Genomic DNA, 21453 nt, shown 5'->3' on the forward strand with positions numbered 1-21453 from the left:
ATATTTACTTGATGTTCAGTGGCATCTGTCCTAAGCAATCACAGTCAACGACTACAACACACTGCTACATACCACAGGTTTGGGCAGATATTTAAGTACCTAAAGTCAGTATCATAAAAGGGGGGGAACACAAAAGGAGTGGGTTCTGATACATAATTTGCAGTACTAAATCTTCAAATTCAGTTCACAGCAGAGAATATTTTCACATACTCAGAACTACTGTCTGGCTCCAGTTAAGATGGCTTGATATTTATGTCCATACAGAAGCCAAGATTAAATATGACCAAATATCTCCCCTCATTCTTGGAAAGTAGTCCATACAAACTAGAGAAGAGAAACGGAAACGTTACCAGGGGACAGTACGCAGGGAGTTTACACTGCATAGCAGGCCCACCTTTATCTGCTTTGAGTGAGGTTGTCCTTTAAAATAAAAAAATCCCTTTTTTAATTCTACGTGCTCATCCATTGACACACAACTTTATAAATATGTACACAAAATATGAAGTTCCAAATGCTGTTTGATCTGGGGACAGTAAACAAAGCTTACGGGCTTTAAAACACAATAAGGATCACAAATATATAAAAATTAAACCATGCAGACAGGATATAAAAGGTGCAACAAATTTCTAGCAGGTTATACATGTAAGAAATAACATGTACCAAATTACTAGAAATATTAATTGCAACCTGTGGAGATCCCATGAGCATGACATGCATGAGTGTAAGCCCTTATGGTATGATTCCTAAATCCAGAGCACCTTGATTGAACAGTCAAATATTAATTTCTTGCCCCTATTTATATTTCTGAAGTATACTGGAAGGACACAGGAAAAAAAAAAAAAAATCACAGCACATTATTCACTGCAGCGTATCAAGCTCTCAGCAGAAACTGGGCTCTTGTTACTGATCTTCAGAGACATGACACTTCCACTTCATTCATTTTTTTAGGTGGCAGTGGTTACCTGTGAGATAGACTTTCTTCCTCCCGAAGCGATCTGAGAGCTGGCCAAAGGAGATTGCTCCAACAAACACACCACTGAAGTAGAAAGAACTGGCAGCACTGACTTTGTACGATGTGTTGCCAATTAAAAACCACTGAATGGAGGGAGGGGAAAAAGAAAAAAGGAGAATTAACCAGAATCCAAGCAGTTCACCAACAGCTAATAGTTGGAGGGGGGTGATGCGTACTTTACGGAAGATCAAACTTCGCATAAATCTCCTAAGCATCCCATTCAGTCAGTCATCAGATAGTCACCAAAACACAACTGCTGTCCCCCAGACTCACCGGGCAGTACTAACCAATTGCACCGTTCCCCCAAATCATGTGCAGTCTTTGATTCTGAAATAAGGGACAGATCCCTCACAGACTATTGTAATTTTTGCAGCCTTCTCCCATTCTCCCTTTTATTGCCTTTTCTTACATAAATCTGTTAGCGTAAATAGACTCAGTCCTACCTCTTGACATATGTCACTGCAGTGTGTAGGCATACTGCACAAAAATAAAAATTGTGGTTTATGTCCAAAGATAATCCTGCATACGCTCCTCCTTATGAACTGTCTTGTCGCTGAGAAACACTTTGGTAGCATTAGACAGGTTTTCTGGTATTGCAAATACTCATCATTTTTACAGGCTACTTTGTGTCATTTCCAATTCTTATAAATTCCAAATACAAACCTGATCTTCATATATTTGATTCTTACAGGTTGAACCTGACAGGAAATTCTTTCTCTCATAAAACTATAGAATGAAAATATGCCATGCTCTTACTGTTCAAAAGTTATTTCCACATCTAGTGTTCTTTTCTGTTTCTACTCCTCTTGCATCTTGAGATAATGTTTCCTCTTAGTGACATCTAACTTTTCTCCTCTGCTGGTAAGCTCGTGATTATGTCATTATCCCTGCAATAACACTCTAATCTTCTCCCCATAACCTTCTCTTCCTCTACCAAAACCCCATTAGATATCCTTTCTAGCAAAGCTTATATTATTTCAAAGCTCACTTATAAACTACCTCATCATGAGAACAGAGCCATGCAATTAAACCACACCAAGATTAGGGAGCTAACAAAACAAAATCATTCAGAAGCTCCAAGAAAATAACTTGTTTACTCTCAGTATATGCTTCATTTTGAATTGTCACTTTAATGGTGAGGTGTTTACTGATATGATAGGTAATGTGCCCATAAACTGTCAAGACTGACAAAATTCAATTTTGTGGTCCATGTGACCACAAATCAGCTTTTGAAGCTTCTCTAGAATCTAAAAACAATTCCCAGAAAAATACATTTGTATAATAATAGCATATGAGATTAATTTTATCTTGAAATAACATGGTCAGTTTGTTTTATAAGACCTACAAGAATCATGCCCTAACTTTTGGTATAAAAATTAAAAAAGCTGCCAACACTGAAACTCAGTGACATTAGATGCTTTCTGAATCATTCAGGGATTATGGGATAATTTGGTTGTGAAGCAGAATTTGTTCTGCAAATTAATCTCAACAACTAAGAAGCCCTTTAAAGGGCTCAAGGCTTTTTTCTACATAAAGCATGTTACAGATATATGCCCAATATTTATAAGTCAAGTTTTTTACATCAGAATATTTTTCAGTTTAAATTTGCAATGGTCATGTTATTAGTAAGTGATACCACAAGATAAGCATGAAAAACATCCTCCTCAAATGTAGAAAAAGCTTCTTTACACATCAGTAATGAAATTAGATAGTGATAGATGTTCCCCAAATAAGTGTGATATCACTAAAATCTTTGTATTTAGCACATAACTCAACTTCCAAATATACCACACATTTAGCTAACAAATTTTGAAGAAACTGTATTTTAACAGTGAGAAACAGGTGACACAACAAGATTTTATACACATGGGCCTCTACTGAGAAGTATGTTAAAGAACTTCAAAGCAGAATATACACAAGTTGCCTTGCGATTTTTTTTTAATTTTGTATTTTTGAAGTAAACTTCGTTCTTTACCTGCATTTCTTACCTATGCAACTAAAATGCATATGAATCTTTATAAAATTTATGTCCTAAAACACTGCTAGGTTCTACAAACATGTCTGACTTGTCAAGTTTAAGAGAATAAAAGATTCCTGGTTAAATTAAAAGCAAAAAAGAAAAAGCCCAGAGAAAGTTTGAAAACCTTACTGGGCTTTAAATAATGCTTAAAAAAAATCCACCATTCGTTAGGATTTCAATTTAAATAGAGGCATAAGTACTCGTATCTTCTTTATTACCAGAATAAGAAGCAATGCCTGTTGTACACAACTGCTTGGTACTATTCCAAAGCTGGCAGTTTTTATTAATATGCTCATAACCAATAAAGTTAAGTGCTTTACAAGACTAATTCAGATAGCATTAATGCCTCTGGACAATAGCCATGAATTATCAAGTGGTACTACACTTGACTCAACTGTATAGCTCTAAATTCAGGTCTTGTAACAGATGCACTCGGATAGGGCTCTTGCACAGAACAATTTGACATTAACAGATACTGAAGGCCCCAGGAAGGGCAGGTGTTGCACACATCAGTGTGGAATCTGGAGTAATTTCTGTAGGGACTGTGGCTAGACCATGAAAGAAGACACTTACAAAACACAGAGGCCACACCAACAAAGCTAAAGATTGTTTTGGGGTAGAAGGGGGGGGATTTGTTTGTCCATCTGACTCCCCACTGCCCGTGCCTTCCCTCATATCTGGAGTTGCAAAGACTGCAGAAGCCACTTCCACTTCAGTTCCTCCACTAACTTGCTAAATGCACTACACGCATTTGACCTTCGCAAGGGAATCACAAGAGGTGGCCAGAAAGAGCTCAGGGTCCATAAAGGATTTTGAGCATATTAGTACAATGAATGACATCATTCCAGCTCGATTGTGGAACCAGGCTACAGGATCCAATACATACAGGGTCCACATGGAAAAGGTGGGAAGTTCTGGAGCAGAACTTTGGTCAAGATCTGCATAGCAAAATAAAGCTAGTTCTTGTTGCCAGTAAAGATATGAATCATAGAATAGTTTGGTTTGGAAAGGGCCTTTAAAGGTCATCTAGTCCAACCCCCTGCTGTGGGCAGGGACATCTTCAACTAGATGTCAGAGCCCCGACCAACCTGACCTTGAATGTTGCCAGGGATGGGGCATCTACCACCTCTCTGGGCAACCTATGCCAGTGTTTCACCACCCTCATTGTAAAAAATGTCTTCCTTATATCTAGTCTAAATCTACACTCTTTTAGTTAAAACCATTACCCTTTGTCCTGTCACAACAGCCCTGCTAAAAAGTCTGTCCCCATCTTTCTTATAAGCCCCCTTTAAGTACTGAAAGGCTGCAATAAGGTCTCCCTGAAGCCTTCCCTTCTCCAGGCTGAATAACCCCAACTCTCTCAGCCTTTCTTCATAGGAGAGGTGTTCCACCCCCCTGATCATTCTCATGGCCCTCCTCTGGACCCGCTCCAACAGGTCCATGTCTTTCTTGTGCTGAGGGCTCCAGAGCCGGACACAGTACTCCAGGTGGGGTCTCACCAGAGCAGAGCAGATCACCTCCCTGGACCTGCTGGCCACGCCGCTTTTGATGCAGCCCAGGATACGGTTGGCCTTCTGGGCTGTGAGCGCACATTGCTGGCTCATGTCCAGCTTTTCATCCACCAGTGCTCCCAAGTCCTTCTCGGCAGGGCTGCTCTCAATCCCTTCATTCCCCAGCCTCTATTGATACTGGGGGTTGCCCCGACCCAGGTGCAGGACCCTGCACTTGGCCTTGTGGAACCTCATGAGGTTCACACGGTCCCACTTCTTGAGCTTGTCCAGGTCCCTCTGGATGGCATCCCGTCCCTCAGGCATGTCGACCACACCACTCAGCTTGGTGTTGTCTGCAAACTTGCTGAGCGTGCACTCGATCCCACTGTCTATGTCATTGATGAAGATATTAAACAGTACGGGTCCGAATTCGGACCTCTGCAGGACACCACTCGTCACCAATCTCCATCTGGACATTCAGCCATTGACCACTACCCTCTGGATGCGACCATCCAACCAATTCCTCATCCATCAGACAGTCCACTCATAAATCCATATCTCTCCAGCTTAGAGAGAAGGATGTTGTGGGGGACTGTGTCAAAGGCCTTACAGAGGTCCAGACAGACGACATCTGTAGCTCTTCCCATGTCCACTGATGTAGTCACTCCATCATAGAAGGCCACTAGGTTGGTCAGGCAGGACTTGCCCTTGGTGAAGCCATGCTGGCTGTCTCAAATCACCTCCCTGTCCTCCATGTGCCTTAGCATAGCTTCCAGGAAGATCTGTTGCATGATCTTCCCAGGCTCAGAGGTGCGACTGACTGGCCTGTAGTTCCCTGGGTCTTTCTTTTTCCCCTTTTTAAAAGTGGGGGTTATGTTTCCCCTTTTCCAGTCAGCAGGAACTTCACCGGACTGCCACGACTTCTCAAATATGATGGATATGTCTTAGCAACTTCATCCGCCACTTCCTTCAGGACCCATGGATGTATCTCATCAGGTCCCATGGACTTGTGCACCTGTTCTCTACCTGGAGGTAACACCTGTTTCATTTGCTAATCAAAACATGCATTAGTACAGAAGCAAGAAGCAGTAGGAGCCCCCCGCAACTGACCCAGTAAGATTTACCACTCACACATAAGGCAATGAAGCACCTTTCAGACTTACCTCAGAGACTATTGATGTGAAGCTGCTGCTGAAGTGTACGTGCTTATGTACCTCGCTGCCATTGGCGGTCAGAAGCCATTCCCCAAAAGCTCTCTGCTCACTCACTGACTGGTTGCTATGGCTCTGATTAGCTGAGAGCTCTTGGAGATCCCAGTGGTAGGGAGGGGTTGCGCCCACCAACGCGATAAGGATGGCTTCAGTGGCCACATAGAGCTGGCATGAAAGACAAAAAACATCAAAGATGCTAAACATACATCCGAGCAATGTTTCCTCTGCAGTGGGATCAAATCAGTATTAAAAAATATTCCTATTTTATATTCGCCTTCTACTACAAGATGCCATGTATAGCCTCCATCTACCAAATATCATACACTAAAGAACCACAGCTTCAACATAGTGGTTCTTTCACTTTTTATTTGTTGATTATTTGATAGAAAAGAAGTTCCCCTCCTGACACTCTTCCCTCAGTCAGAGGCCCCTCAACTCCCACACAAGTTCACCTGCTGGATGCATGAGAAGTTGTTAGTAGTACTAAGGAGATAAAATAAAACTATTCTTTAATGCAAGTATATTACTCTAGTATATTCTCTCCTTCCACCTGTGTTGTTTATTCCTGTAATCTGATATTTGGAATAGACCTCCTCCTCACTGTTTCATATCTAATCTTTCTCAGTTTTACCAAAATTAATTCTTTCCTATTTTTTAATCTTCTGTGAACCTGTTTTACTCTTAAAAAAGAGATAGAGGCACACATGTGAATGTACATATGCATTTTTTATATATCTACACATTTATACACACACACAAAGTCTAAATACAGTGATTAACAGCTGGCTTTATTTAGGAAAGAATAAATAAAACTGCTGGAAACCCAGACTTTTCAAGCCTGATCTAGATCTGGGTCACTGCTGCTTGCTCAGAAGAACATTCACAGGCCACTGTTTTAACAGTCTACATTGCAACTCCATCTTAAAACCCAGTGTTTTTAGACCTGTTTGAACATAGAAGTGCCATGAGTTTTGCAACAGAAGACAGATGATAAAGTCTTTTGAAACAAAAGCAGCTGCTGGTAACAACACAAAGACCCCCCACTCTCCAAATGAAACTGCCTCTTGTCTCAAGCCCTCACTGAGGAACAGTAACTCAGCACATTCGCTCCTGAGAAAAAAGGAAAAAAAAAAAAAAAAGATCCTCTTGCTTCTCCTGCCTACTTCCTCCATATAAAAAACCTCATCCACGCCACTCCATACCTCAAACCCCGCTTCAGACACCTCCTGAATACAGTCCTTGCTCTGCTGCCAGCATCTCCTCCTTATGTTCTTGGGGAGAATGTACCCGCAGGAAGTGTGTTCTCTCAGAAGGCTGCTACACAAATAATTCTCAAAACTGGGAAAACCATAAATAGGCACAAAAAAAGAAGTCTGAGGACCTCCGAATTCTGATGCAAGCAACACCAGGTAATCCTATTCTGTTCTGTACAACAGCTGAGCAGTCAGAGTTACACCCAGATCTAAATTAGAATTACTACTAAATTAACACAGAGACCCCCAAGTTACTACCTGAAAGCATTTTCTTTCCATCAACTCCTTTTTGCATTCTACATGATAAACTGCTACTGTAGTGGCAGGAGGTAAATAAATATTTCAAAAAATCATTCTCTTTCCATTTTTTAATATAAAATTATCGAATATCAAAAGGAATTTGGAAGAAAAACCACAATCTCATTTAATTATGCTATTATTTAAGCTAAAGAACAACTTCTAGATAGACAACAATGAAAAGTAAAAGACCTCATCTGCGAAAGAAGGCAATGACTAAGATTACATGGGGAAAGAGGTGTTAAAAAGCTGAGTGGCCATGTTGCTAGGGATATATGGATACAGTATTCTCAAGAACAGTTTGAAATTACTGAGAAATGAGAATTACAGGTCATGATCTGTAGTGCATCCCTGTACTCTGACTCACTCAGACAATTCCGTGTCAGGACTAAGTGATAACATCCTTGCTTTTGTCTTGTGAAATAATAAACATATTTTTGAAGTAGTTCAGGAAATGAAATCCTCAAGGCATTTGGTTTAGAGAAAGAAAGCATAGCGCTTTCATTTTTGCTCCAGGTGAAACCCACCCTGGCTACAGAAAACGAAATAAAAAAAATAAGTGATTGCAGGCACACAAAGAAACACTATAGATATTTTTTCAACAAAAAAAATTCACCCGTAAGTATCCTAGTGGCTGCAGCAAGCAAGGATATAACAAAGAGATAAACACTTTCAAATGATCTGTTGAATCAGAAAAATATATGAAGATGGAGATGTGTTTTGACGTGATCAAATAGTATTGTTCTGATAACGTCTATTGACATTATAAATATATTGTTCTATATAACTGGAGTCACTGCTGTCACAAGACTGTTTTTCCTGGTGATCATCTGCCTTGTACTTTGGGTAACAGGTATGGTAAGCCCTCTTCATTTCACTGCAAAACCAAAACAGAACCAAAACCCACAAAACACCCCCCAAATTCATTTACACTTCTGAAGACCAGAAACGTTTTCTAGAAGTGGTCTTAAACATGATGAAGTAAACTCCAAATTTAAAGAAATTCAGAATACAGTTTTTAACGTTCAAATAAAAGACAGGGGTTTCTGTTAATGAATCTGGAGATTAAGAATTCTAAATGCTTACACTTAGCAATAACATAGTTGTATAGACTGGTCATCAATATAAAATGCTACCAAATCAGAATAGAAATATTATATAACAACTTTATAAGGTATAAAATGGCTACATTATATGCACTGTGGCAAACAACAGCGCCTTTCATTTTTCATTTGTTCTATAACCCATAGAGTACAAGTCAAGTCAAATTTATGTCATTTAATGTTTACCTTCTATTCATAAAACATTTTAATCGGCTCTACCTGGATGTTAACAGTTCCCCACCAAATTCCCTGCACTGATCTGTATTAATAAAGATGAATACCAAGCACAGCAGGAGGAGGCAGCAGCTCATAGTCACTGATGATGAAATGCTGAGAGTTTTGTTAGTTTGGTTTAAGTTTCTCCTGTTTGTTTACATTCTCTGTAGGTTAAAATTTTATAGTTGTCTAGATTAGAAGTCCATGGTGTAAGGAGATTTATTAAAAGGCAACATCTTAATAACCTGTAAACTTTCACTTTCTCTGCTAAGGAGAAGGAATTTTAGTTAGCCATTTATCTATTTCATTAATAGGTTTTGAAATTAACTTAAAATTAACATTTTAAAATTAATATTAATAGAAATTAATAGACCAGCTTTCTTGGTGTTCATTTTCATAATAAATTACTTCCAAGAAAAATGTAGAATCTCTAATAAGACTAGCAAGGGAGAGGGATGAAGAACTTAAATAGTTTCATTTGTGTATAATGAAAATACACACACGAAAATAATTTAAGAAACTCTTTTAGACTTCATAATTTACCCATTATGAAGCACAAATGATAAACAAAAGCAAGACTTAAATCCTACTAAGAAGTGGTTTCAACCTCTTTAATCAGCTCATTAGCAATTCACAACCAGCCTGGTCATTCTAGACAAGTATCAGCTGAAGCATTCACTGCTGAACAAAATAATGAGTAAGCCACTAACTTCTGACCTTCCAAATACAGAAACATTAAAACTGTACCTTGAGGGAAGACAGAAATTAAGGGAAGACAATGAATGACCTTGATTTTGTAGAAGCCTACAATGAAGAGATTGTTACATTTTAGGATTAGTGTAATTTCTCCTGAACCTGTGACAAGCAGCTGAAAAACTGGAGGGCCACCTTATTTTTGAAAGTCCGATGATCTCATCTGCTCCGAGTTACTTCAAAAGGGTGATTTGCCTTTAAATCCACATGATTTTTTTCCCCTCCTCAATAACTCTTTTGTGTAGAAAAGCCCTAAAACATCTTTCTGCTGCCAAATTATCTGCTGCTGACAATACGCTCTTCTACAAAGTATCTTTCCCCTCTTGGTAGCACAGTAAGAGAGAAAACCGTATGACAGAAGGAAAGGCTACGTTGTAGTTACAAAGCAAAGAATCACCATGTGCAGAAGAACTCGATGTAATCTCTCAGACACTTACCAACCCCACTCTGATAGGAAATATTCCCCATGAAGAATGTAACCACTATTATTACCTGTGCAACAACGCAGTCGACATGTTTTGAAAGAACTTAGGGTTCCTGTAGAGAAACTGAGAAAACTTACCCAATTTAAAGTTTTTCAACCTTAAAATGCAGGCCTCCAGAATCCACAGAAAAAGTCCAAAGTCTGTCCAAACGCATACATAACTTTATTCTAGAAATTCTTCAACATCTACATTAAAATCTAACACTGTACAGAAAACCACAACTCACAGAGCCTCATTTCCTACAGGTTTATGGAAAATGTCCCCTTAGCTTCCCCTTCTTCTCTGTTCCAAACATCCAAACACACACCTCAACTCTGTTTCAGGCTCAGTATCATTTTGGTGGGCAATGGCAGCAGTAGGGGTTTGGTGCTCCTTTCGCTCAGACTGCCAGCCAGCACATGTGCCAATTAGACAGGTGACTGCTGCGACCAAACAGCACATGCACAGACAGGGCCTGCTTTACTTCCCATCAGCACAGGCAAACATTTGAATCTCAAGAGCAAATAATTTCATTGTACAAGTTTTCTGCAAAGGTAGTCCAAATAGCAGCCAACTCCTGTGTACCTACCTTTGCCTGACAGGGCCATAGGAACACCTGTATGGTACCCACCACAGAAACATTAAAAATGACCATAAATAACATTTTTTTTTTCGAAATAACATAGGAGGTACAGGCAACGCATATGATACTAAGGAGACCTGGAATTTGCTAGAGACCTAGAATGGAGAACCAGGTGCTACAATGCTTCTGGCACGTTACAAAGTACACCACCCTGAAAAAAACCTCACAGCCTTGCCCTACAGAGCATCAAGTTCATTGACAGAAATTAACAGAAGTTTAGTGTTAAACTATATGTTTAAACAGTTAACATAGCAGCCGACTGCATGCTGGCAGACTGAAAACATGAGTCCGGAACTGCTTCAGGCAGTATAGCCTAAAGCATTTGCATTTTTGTAGTATGCTGGACTACGTGCAACAACACTTAAGAAAGGCAAACATACTTATCTAGCATGGACTCATACACTGCATCTCAAAGGGCTGGGACAGGACTTGCCACTGCTACGACTGGGTCACGCTGAAGCAAGGGAAATAAAAGTTGCCCTCACATCATAGGTTGACAGGCCTCTGAACATGAATAAGGAAGTTGGAAGTATTATTTTTCTGCCTTTAAAAACAAAAGGCAGAAAGAAAGCTTAGGTGCCTTATTAAAATATCTACACGTAAACTTCCAGTTCCTCTCTGCCAAAAATGCTCACATACTGTAAGTTAGAGAAACAAGCCAATAAACAAGAACGAAAATTACGAAAAGCACTATAAATACTACTTCTGCTTGAACAGGAATATTCAAGAAAGTTAAATTACATTAATGTGCAATCAAGTGTCAAGATTCCTCAGTTGAACACCAGCTATACAGTTTCATCAATACCATGTCAGAAGTGTCACTCCACTCTCCTTATGTAAAGAAGGACTTATAGGAGAACAAAGCAAAACAAGTGCCAGAAGTTCCTATTCCAGTTTATGAATATACCACAAACCAGCCCAGGACTGAACCGTCTCAATGGCATTATAGGGTAACATGAAGAAAAAGTCAGCAACTGCTGGTAAAAAAGAAAAAAAAAGCAGGAATTGTGGGCTGACAAGTATCAGGCAAAGTTTAGTCCTGCTTCCACAAGCATGATTATTCTTTTGTCTGCATTTCATCTTTGTCTCTCTTTCTCTCCATATCTTCCAGCCCGCTTTGACTATCAACATAACTGAGTCACAGCCAGTATCATAAGAGATCAAAGTTCTCACCTTAGCACGCTGCTTTGGGACACTGACAAAGAATATTGGGTGAGCATCTAGGCCTCACAGAGGGAGTTCTGCTAAGACTATGAGAAGAGCACATTCTCGGCTGTGCCTGGACTTCCTTGCTACCAAATAGCTAAAGCATTTAACTTGGTAAAAAGATGCAATAAAAGCATACACTGATTACTTCAGAAATTTCTGCTATTTAAGTATCCAGACTAAAAGACATTGCTGACATCTGTATAAGCTGCTTTCATTCATTTATTCATTTTTAAGGACTTGCCTGAAGATAAGCAATTGGATCTACTTGTGTTTTGTTGGTTGCTTGGTTTTGGTTTGGTTTGGGTTGTTTTTTTGGGGGGGGGTGTGTGTTTGGCATTTTGGTTTTTTTTTTTGGGGGGGGGGGTTTATTTTGTTTTGTTTGTTTGTTTTTAAGTAAAAAATCTCTTGGGTTTACCACTATTTCAGAGCAACATGATGCTCCAGAACTGAAAGAACATTTTTTTCCAATTTTGTGGTGGAACTTGCTAAACCAGTGATTTTCAACTTACAGCCTACAGGCCTCAGAAGTCCCTGAATTATTTCTTGAAGTTCTGGGAAAAATAATTATGAAACATAAAGCTGTCGGCAGTCTTAAATTTACTGTACAAGGATTTAACATCTTCAGTGGGAAGTCTGTAGGGGGTCTGCAAATTGAAAGAGATTGAAGAGCCCTGGTCTTTCTCTATATATTTTTAAGACACCAATAACTGATCAGCATACCACAAACAGAAAGCTGGAATAAGCTATACATACAACTTTCTTCAGCTTTCCTTACCTGAGGATGTCAAAAGCTTCATTGTGCCTTCCAAGGCAAATTCTTAACACTCTCTCCCCCCAAGCCCACCAGGATTAGGAAAATGACCAGGTGAACACAAATACAATGTTTAACCAGGTTAAGTGCCAAACTTAGTCAGAGATCATATTGTAAACAGATGAGACCTAGAAAACAGATGCTGTTGCTCTGGAAAGACTCCAGTCCCACTGGGCTGGTACTTGCAAAAAGCAGGCAGAGGTTTTACTTAATGCAAACAATGCACATGAAGCACTACATTACCTACAAATAGAAGTAGTTACATTAACTACTCCAGTTTAAAAAAAAAACAAAAAAGCACAAAAGAGAGAGCACAAAACTTTATTTGGGTCAGAAATAAAGAGCAACAACCATATGCAAGTTGGAAACAATTATTCTGAGTTAAATTACACATCTACCAATTCTATCACCTGAGAGAAAAGGAAATCATAGTCTCTAAAATGGAAGAAGCGTCAGTGAGGAGAGCCCTGATGATGCGGCTTGCTAGTGAGAATTACAGGTAATTTATTGCCTACAAAACATGGGAAGTTAGAGACTGTGTGTACACATGGGCAGGGAAGACGGAAAGGGAGATAATGTGTCATAATACAAATATTTTTAATCCATAGTCTTTGCTATCCAGTAGAATTATGCCTGTTAACTCCCAGGCTCATCTGAGGGTGCCCAGAGGACAGACTGGCTAGATGGATTGTTCCAACAGAGTTTGCTAGGCTGAAAGCCATCTTGATTAATAGCAGAAGATGGGATTGCTTCAGCTCCCAAATATCATCCCATTGCACAAAATATTCTATGTAACAATAAATTTACTGTTAATAATCTGAAAATATCCCCCCATATGTTTTACCCACATTCTATATAAAGATGCCAATCACCACTGACACAGTGCCTCCCAGGCACCTTCCATTCCCAGTTGTTAAAAGGACATTGCAAAAGCAAGGCATTCAGCCACAGCTAGAGTAAAGAGCCCCAGCGCAAGTTCCTTCTGACAACTTCACTCTTTTCACAGCATGTAGCCTTCACTTCTTAAAAAAGTTTTGGTGTTTTTTTGTTTGTTTGGGTTTTTTTAAACAGGCAGAACAATCTGCTTCCTTCCCTCTGTTGCTAGGCCTTCAGAATGACTACTTCTCTGTGCTTCTCCCAAAACTCATGCTTCTTGCTATGCCCATCAGCAATGATTCTGTTAAGGTCTTTACAACAGCACATTGAACAGGCATCTTCTAGGACTGAATTGCACAGAAACTGAAGTCAGCCTTGTAAGTTAAATTGCAAAAGCTGACTAGATGTGTTTATATGGATACACACACAGAGAACATGTGGTTTCGGTGTCAGAGTGAATGTAGTGATCATCAGAAAAGCAAGAAGACGCAGCAACTGTGAATGACAGTAAGAACCACCTAACTATGAGCTCAATTGCATGTGCTTTGTCGTTCAGATGCAGTTAAAAAAGGGAAGATCTCAAAGCTACAGCTCATCTTTATTCTATACCTCAAGCTTGCTCTGACCATACTTTTCCCCTGCATACAAGCACAAATTTAAAGCTTAGCTGTATGGATGATGCACCGGTTTAGATTAAGACACAACATAATTTTGAGGGAAGATGGAGATGTAGGCAGCTGATAAGGTATTCATGATTCCCCTCCACTGAGGATTATTTTTGGAAAAAATGATAGCAAGTTAACCATTTAAAATTAATCAGCAAGGAAGCAGTTATTAGAATTTAGGCTCTGTGTTGTATCTGAGAGTTAAGGACCCCACTGCTAATGAAGCATAACAACTCAGCATTGTTATTTCAGGTTTTCTGCAGAATATAGCACAATGTCTGCATCAGCTGCATTCATGTTTTTAAGGTTATAACTATAATGTCAGAAAATGTGATTGTTTCTTTTAAGGAACAGTTAAAGATCTGAAACAAGTAATTACAGAAAGACAGGTCACACTGGGTCTTGACCATATTTCTGATTCTTCTGGCAGCTATGTTTTATTTACAGAAGGCCACTAAAGGACCAAGGAGTCTTGGTTAGCATCTAAATCATTGAAATGAAATGTAACATGTGACCAAAGAATTTTTTTTTTCCTGAAAAGATTCTCCCCATCCAGTTGGAGCAAATGGTAGGATTGGTCTCCACTTAGAAGTTCCTCCAACTTTCAGGTAGAAGTATTCTTAGCCAAATGAGTAGCAGCATATCTTTCTGTGCGATTAGTTTACATACTGACACCCACCTAGTTTATTTTTCTTCCCAAGCAGGAATAAGCTATACCAGAACAAGGAATAATATTCAGTGATGCAACTACTATAAAAGCCTTCATCACTTCTACAAGGAAAGCTACGCCATCCTTTAGCATAAGCACGTTCTGAGTAAGATACAATGCATGAAAAGATGTGGGAATAAGCAGCTTACCTCAAGAAATAAAAATTTGGGCCCCTACTTTTTATGTTTGTATTCATGCCACAATTGAAGCCATCCCTCTGCGTAAGTGGCTGCACATGTTTGACACACATTCTGCAACTGCTTTCTTGAGAATCAGAGGCACTTGAAACTCTTCCTTCTCCCATAGACACAAAGAAAAAAGCCAAACAGTGAGGTAATCAAAGTGAAGGAAGGTTACATGGCAATTCTGTAAATCCTTTTTATATCTGCCACCTTGCTTACATACCTTATAGATACTTATAGTTGAACTATGTCTAAGTTACAGTGCAAGTAACTTTGGGTGAACAGCATACCTGTCATGAAGCCCCTGGAACACCTTCAGCACCCTATACTAGCAATTGTAATGCAATTTGTGTAATACCCATCTCTTTCTTCATTTTAAATTGTTCATTACATTTCAGATTTGTTTTGCACTTTCTATTCAGATAAAGTCCTAATAGTATACCTCACCAAGGACTGGGAGTAAGCTGTCCAATTTATGATCAGTTTTGGCTAGTTTAAAGAACAGCTTAATAAATGTCAAGCAAACATAAGTATTAAAAGAAGATTCACTGAAAAAATATTTCATTACTGTCATTACAACTACAGAGCGATGTCTCATGCCATTAAAGAGGTAGAATGTGTATGGGGGGTAGATAAGAAATGTCAAGAAACAGAGTTAAACAAGGCCATGTATGGGATCACGTCTGTATGCTATCTGAAGACAGACACTACTTCTTTTGAGTTATTTCTAAAGATCAGGATAAGCCTGCCTTACTTAAGCCGCATGTCCCAGAATCTGCTTTCCCTCAAAACGTTTGTGCAGATGGGCTGATTAAAGAGCAGCTTTCTGCATTGGGATATCTAATGATCAAAGTCATACATGATCTTGCCACCAACAGCAAAGAGATGCTAGCAGCACCGCTTGTTACAGCTGCACAGCATCAAGAATGCCTTTGCCTTAAAACAAACTACTATTTAAGGAACTTGATGTTACTATCTTAACTGTTTTTCCATCTTCCCTTCAGTTAGTAATAAGTCCCTAAGATGGAGAGAAACACCACCCTTGGTAATTATCCATACTGCTGTGCAATGCACATTACCCAACTTTAGGCAAAGCTTCTTTCAGCTGTGCAAACAAGACCTCCCCTTTAAACTCTAACATGTTTTTAAAAGCCTTTTAATAGAGATATAGTAGAAACACACTTCCATTCTCAGATTTCTGCAGGTTCAGGTTGGACTTGGGCAATCCTATAGCTCAGATTCACTGGTAATGGCAAACCTCTTTCAACTGCGTATGTTGAGTCACAGAAGACCAAGAAACTTTTTTTTTTTTAATATGCTTGTACCCTCTTAAGCATCTGATCAAGATGTGATATTTTGTCTAATGTTGCTACACACACTAAAACACCAAAAGACACCATTCTTTAATAATGCTTCAATATAATTTCCTCAAAAGGTAGTGAGCACCCTTCTAGTAATCAATAAGCGTCAAGCAATTACTTCTAGTTCAAAGTAAAGTGTCCTAAGTATTTTAAGAGTTATCAGCTCTCTGTATTCCTCCCTCACTCTCTTCAAGATACACTGCAAATGCAAGATTAATCCTGCCTCAAATTCACATCATTAGTCTATCCCCACATTCTTCAGATAAGTTTGGTCTTTGGGTAATTCCATAAATTTTGGAAAAAAATGTTTCTGTACATTAGCTGTCGTCACTCCATTATAAGTTAGCAACCACTGCTACAGAACATCCCTAAAAATCTTCCAAAGTCCTATTAAGTTGGTAGTGAATAAGCCAGGCATACCTTAATACAGCAACAGCTTAACAAGTTAATGAATAACTGTAGCAGAGGAATAATGCAACTCAGTGAAGAATTGAAGAAGATGAAAGAAGCAGCCCACAAGACGTACACTTAATCTAGTTTTACACCGATGACATACAAAAAAATTTTTCTGACTACAAGCAACCTGGAGGTTTTTTGCCAGTGTCAGTAAGCTCATTCCACAAGTCGAGTACCAGTTCACTCATGGCCATATGAAAATTGACTATCACATGGAAAGTCTCACCCGTACAGACGTGTTTGGTATAACTTAACTCAAAGAAGTTCTGTGACCTAAACAATGTTTGTAATTAGAATTAGAGACCAGGTACATTGGCATATAAGTAAGGCTACATGGTAGAAGCAGTTTACTGTAGAAATGAGAAGAAAACACTAAGATGAGGGAAAATACCTATAAAGTATGAAACTCAAGAGATCAGAAACATGCAGAGATGAAAAAGCACAAAAGCCTACAAGAAAAGTTTGCTGGGAATCTTAAAGGACAGCGAAAGCAGAGAGTTTAAGCTCAGTATATTAGCAGAGATGAAGGGACTTGACACAGCAAAGACAAAAATAGTTTTCACCCCTGTGGTATTCTTATCTTTAAGAATGTAGAAATATTTTTTTATGCCAATGTGAAAATACAAGCCAACTGACGGAGCACAGGGGAAGGGACAGGGAAACAAGCAATAAAATGGAATAATCAGTCCATGGCAGAGCCAGTGACATAGACTAATAGGAGTTCTCATTCTGCAGCCAGACGCTGCATCTAATCCACTAAAGGAGCCCACGACTACCTAAATCTACGTCATACACACCAGACATATTACTTACCTTTGGGCCCATCCTCCAAAGATTGACGATAAACCAGACAAAAGACTAACACCATCGTGGCACCTGCCTTCAATCTTGCTCTTGCACATCTCAGTGACACATTGTGTAACTTGGCACCAATAAAGGAACACAGAAAGCAATCAACCACCCAAACAGGAACCAGTTGTATAAGTCCAAATCTATTCACGGTCTGAAAGACAACAAGCTTCACATCTAAACCCCTTACAAACTCCTGTGCCTGCATGATCTGAAGCAAAGAAAACATATCAGTCAGGGGATGATCCCTACAGGTAAAGTTCAAGAATTAGAGATAACATGAGAAGAAAAAACAGACCTGCAAAACTGCTACCTTTTTTTCTTTAGTTATTCTGAATTAGTTCCAGGATTTGTAAAGATATTTCTGTTTACTTGTCCCATGAGAAATGCAAGTTAATCCATTAAAAAGAAAACAAATAAACAAAAGCATTACAGGACAGCTGACCCATACTACTTAAAACTCTGGGAATACAGAGCACTTGTCATGTTTGCATGTTCAAGAACATGACCAGCACTGGAAGAAAAAATAACTATTGCTTCCTTAATCCCTAATCTTCAGTGACATACAAATTTTCTAGCCAGTCAGCCAGCAGAACAAGTCTAAGCAATGTCTGATTTTAAAGGATTGATCAGCTAAATCAGTAAAAAAAAAAAAAAGATAGGTAAACAGTACAAGGGAAGAGAAACCTACAAAGCTTTTGCTGTTCATCATCATAACTTTGCAACCAAGTACAGAGTTCCCAACTGACAGGACTGGGCACCTGAATTTTCTTTGGTCATCTTATAAAGCTTAACACTTCTGTCAGTCCCCTAGTCACCAGGAGAAGACATCTTCAGTCTCACTGCTCATGACTGGAAGTTCTTGATTACTACAAAATACTGGTCAGCAGAGGCAGGGGGACACTTAAGTCCCCCTCATTCCTCCTGCAGCTGGTAAGCTTCCACAGTGGTAGTAATCCAGCATGTCACCCTAGCTGAATCCACTACAATTAAGTTTCTGAAGAGTTAACATGGAGTAAACCAAACTTCTGTCAGATTCAAACTATACCTTATGCCTAGGCCTGACTGAAGGTGCACATATTATACTCACCTCCCCTTCCCACCCCCATGGGAATAGGCACAAAGATGAAGCAAAGCAGGAAGTAAAGATGACAAACCCGGCTGCAGAGCACATCACCTGGTCATGCAGTCTCTGAATGATGTTATAGCGCTCCACTGTTACTTTGGACTCCATTTTTATCATGAAACTTAAGAGAGTTCCAGTTTTGTATCTCACGGAATACAAACCTGACTACCCAAAAATACAAAGCCTCATCCAAATACCTAATGCAGAGACACTCCCTCTACATTCTAAGAGTTAAGTCAAGACAAATCAAAGTACCATAAGCAATCACAGCCTATCAGCTGATTAGATGAGAGCTTCTGCACACAAAGGTATCAGTGACCACCTGTAGCTTTTCAAACATTTCCACCACAAACAAACCACATGCAACCTAGAAATCACTACTCTAGGCCATTAACTCTAGGTTGTGTAGGATCCCCAGCAAAGTCCCTGACAGAACTCGCTGTCTTCCAGCCTAGCTCATGGAAATCTCAGTTTAATTTCACTTCAACAGCCCTTCACCTGACAAACTGCATAATTCCAATTTGCTCACCGAGTGACATAAGGCATAACTCCTCAGGCAACGTGGCACAGATAGCATCAGCCATTTGCCCCAAATTCACTCTGCAGAAGTTCTCTCTGCCTTTGGACAGAGGTCACCTTTGCTCCAGGAGCACAGCAAACTGCTGCAAGCTAAATCCAGAGCAGAAGACCCGTTACTGCCACCAGCAGCCCTCAGCAGAAGACCTCCAACACCAGCCTTCACACCAGGTGGCACTCACCACAGGGACATCCACCCAACCATTTGAAAGGGCAACTGCGCACAGAACCTACACTGTGCGGGTGGGGGCATCCCCCTCCCGGCACTGCCTCCCCCACGGGTGCTCCCACGCGAGTCAGGGCGCTGCAGCCCACCCTTGGGAAAGGGGGGGGAGGGGAGGCGACCTCTCACCTGGAGGAGCACGGCCAGCAGGACGCACAGATACACCTGATAGGGCCCCATCTGCCCCACCAGCGGGAACGCCTCCTCCACCTCCATCCTGCTCCCCGCCCGCCGCGCAGCTCCTACGAGCTGCCGCCGCGCAGCGCATCCCCGGCCCGGGGCGGGGCGCGGAGGAACGGCCGGGCCCTCGCAGAGGAGGAGGAGGAGGAGGAGGAGGAAAGGGCGGGAGGCGCGAGGCGGTGCTCATGCGCAGGCGCCGGGGAGAGCAGCTGGGAAGCGGCCCGCCCAGGGACGCACGCACGCGCAGGCAGGCAGGCAGGCAGGCAGGCAGGCAGCCAGCCAGCCAGCCAGCCTGCCTGCCTCCTTCCCCGGCGCCCGCCAGGGAAGCGGAAACGCAACGGCCGCTGTATCGCCGCTACGAGCGTTAGCGCACGCGCACGTTCCTGATTTAAATGCAGATGGGCGGGGGGTAGGGAGGTTAGGGGAAGAGAGGCGGGGGGCGGTGTGAGGAGTCTGGCAGGGGGGCTTGCGAGAGGTACGTGAGGGGTCTGCGAGAGCCCTGTGAGGGGTCTCTGAGGGGTACGTGGGGTGGGGTGGGGGTCTGTGAGGGGTGCGTGAAGGGATTTGTGAAAGGACTGTGGGGATGTGTAAGGAGTGTGAGAGGTCTGTGAGGGGTACGTAAGGTGAGGTGTGAGGGGGGGTGTGAGAGGGCTGGGGGGGGTTGCGAGGGGTTTGTGACGGGTGTCAGCGCGGACGTGCCTTGAGCGGCTAGGTTGCTTACAGCGAGCGGGCGCAGGACTGGGGAGATGGGTGCTAGGCGGAGGGGTGGTGTCCTCGTGAAGTGGAGCAGCTCTAAGCATAGTTGTTTAGCAGGGGAGGGGTAAAAAGGCATTACGTCTGGACCCTTGGTTAGACCAAGGCAGAACACTGGCCCTGCGCGCTTGGCAAGAAGGCTCCTCTGGGGCCATGCTAGCAAGGTTGTTCTGGGTTTTACGGCATTCTCCATGCAGCAGCTTAGGTCTGATCCAGTTTCATCATAAGAGCACAGCTAAGTTACAGTCTACGCTCAGTGGGTTTGCACCTTCATTGAACAGTGTTAGCCCTGTGCCTGGGAAGCTGTACCCACATAGTGCACGCTGCTTAAGTTCTGTAAATTCATGCAGGACCCCTAAATGCTGACATACCTCAACTGTGGAATATTTTGTAGTTATACTTCATAGCATACCTACTGGTAGTTGAAAAAAACTAATTTGGCGTGAGACTGTAGGTGCCACTAGAGTTTGGTTCTGGACTTACACAAATCTTGCAGTTCTTGTTTTAATCCCTAGTTGAGAACATGCCTCTCTCTTTTACAGCTGTCTTCATAAAACTGTAATCCTTGTCATGTGTTTTATGAAAAGTATTTGCCATTTATTTAGAGATCCTTCATTGTGAACATGTGGTAGAAGTTCTCACTTAGAAGTAATGAAGCTGGTTTGTGAAGGTATGTGAACTCTACTGAGTGGGAAGGGAAGGGAGATAAATACATCTGTGAAATAATAATATTCATCCAGAGTGGCCATGAACTTTTCACGGTCTGTTTTCATTCCACCTTTACAATAAAGCTCCAAAACCATGAAACAACTTAGATTGTTGAGACTTTTTTACCTGGTGGTACCAAAAAATAGCAGCAACAACTTTATGCTGTGGCTTTTGTTGTATGAACAACAGCTGGAGAAAAAGGAAGAGAGTTGTGTTGTGAGATGTGACCTTTAGGACCATGCCAGGAGCCTGGGAAATAATACCATTTCCTTGCTGTAAAAATCTCGGTAAATTGACAAGCATCAAA

At 41.0% G+C, this 21453-nt stretch overlaps 1 protein-coding gene across 1 annotated transcript in view; it reads right to left on the minus strand.

Moving 5' to 3' along the window:
• SLC22A15 (solute carrier family 22 member 15) overlaps positions 1 to 19801 on the minus strand; it is a 35810-nt gene extending 16009 nt beyond the window's left edge. Inside the window, exons 1-3 of the mRNA XM_075166663.1 lie at positions 19635 to 19801; positions 5686 to 5898; positions 963 to 1095 (exon numbers count right to left, since the gene is read on the minus strand). Coding sequence (XP_075022764.1) covers positions 963 to 1095; positions 5686 to 5898; positions 19635 to 19721 — 433 coding nt within the window. The 5' untranslated portion in view covers positions 19722 to 19801. The remainder of the gene's footprint in view (positions 1 to 962; positions 1096 to 5685; positions 5899 to 19634) is intronic.
• Positions 19802 to 21453: the final 1652 nt, after the last annotated feature.

This window comes from Calonectris borealis, chromosome 1 (genome assembly GCF_964195595.1).
Source record: "Calonectris borealis chromosome 1, bCalBor7.hap1.2, whole genome shotgun sequence".
Lineage (NCBI taxonomy): Eukaryota > Metazoa > Chordata > Aves > Procellariiformes > Procellariidae > Calonectris > Calonectris borealis.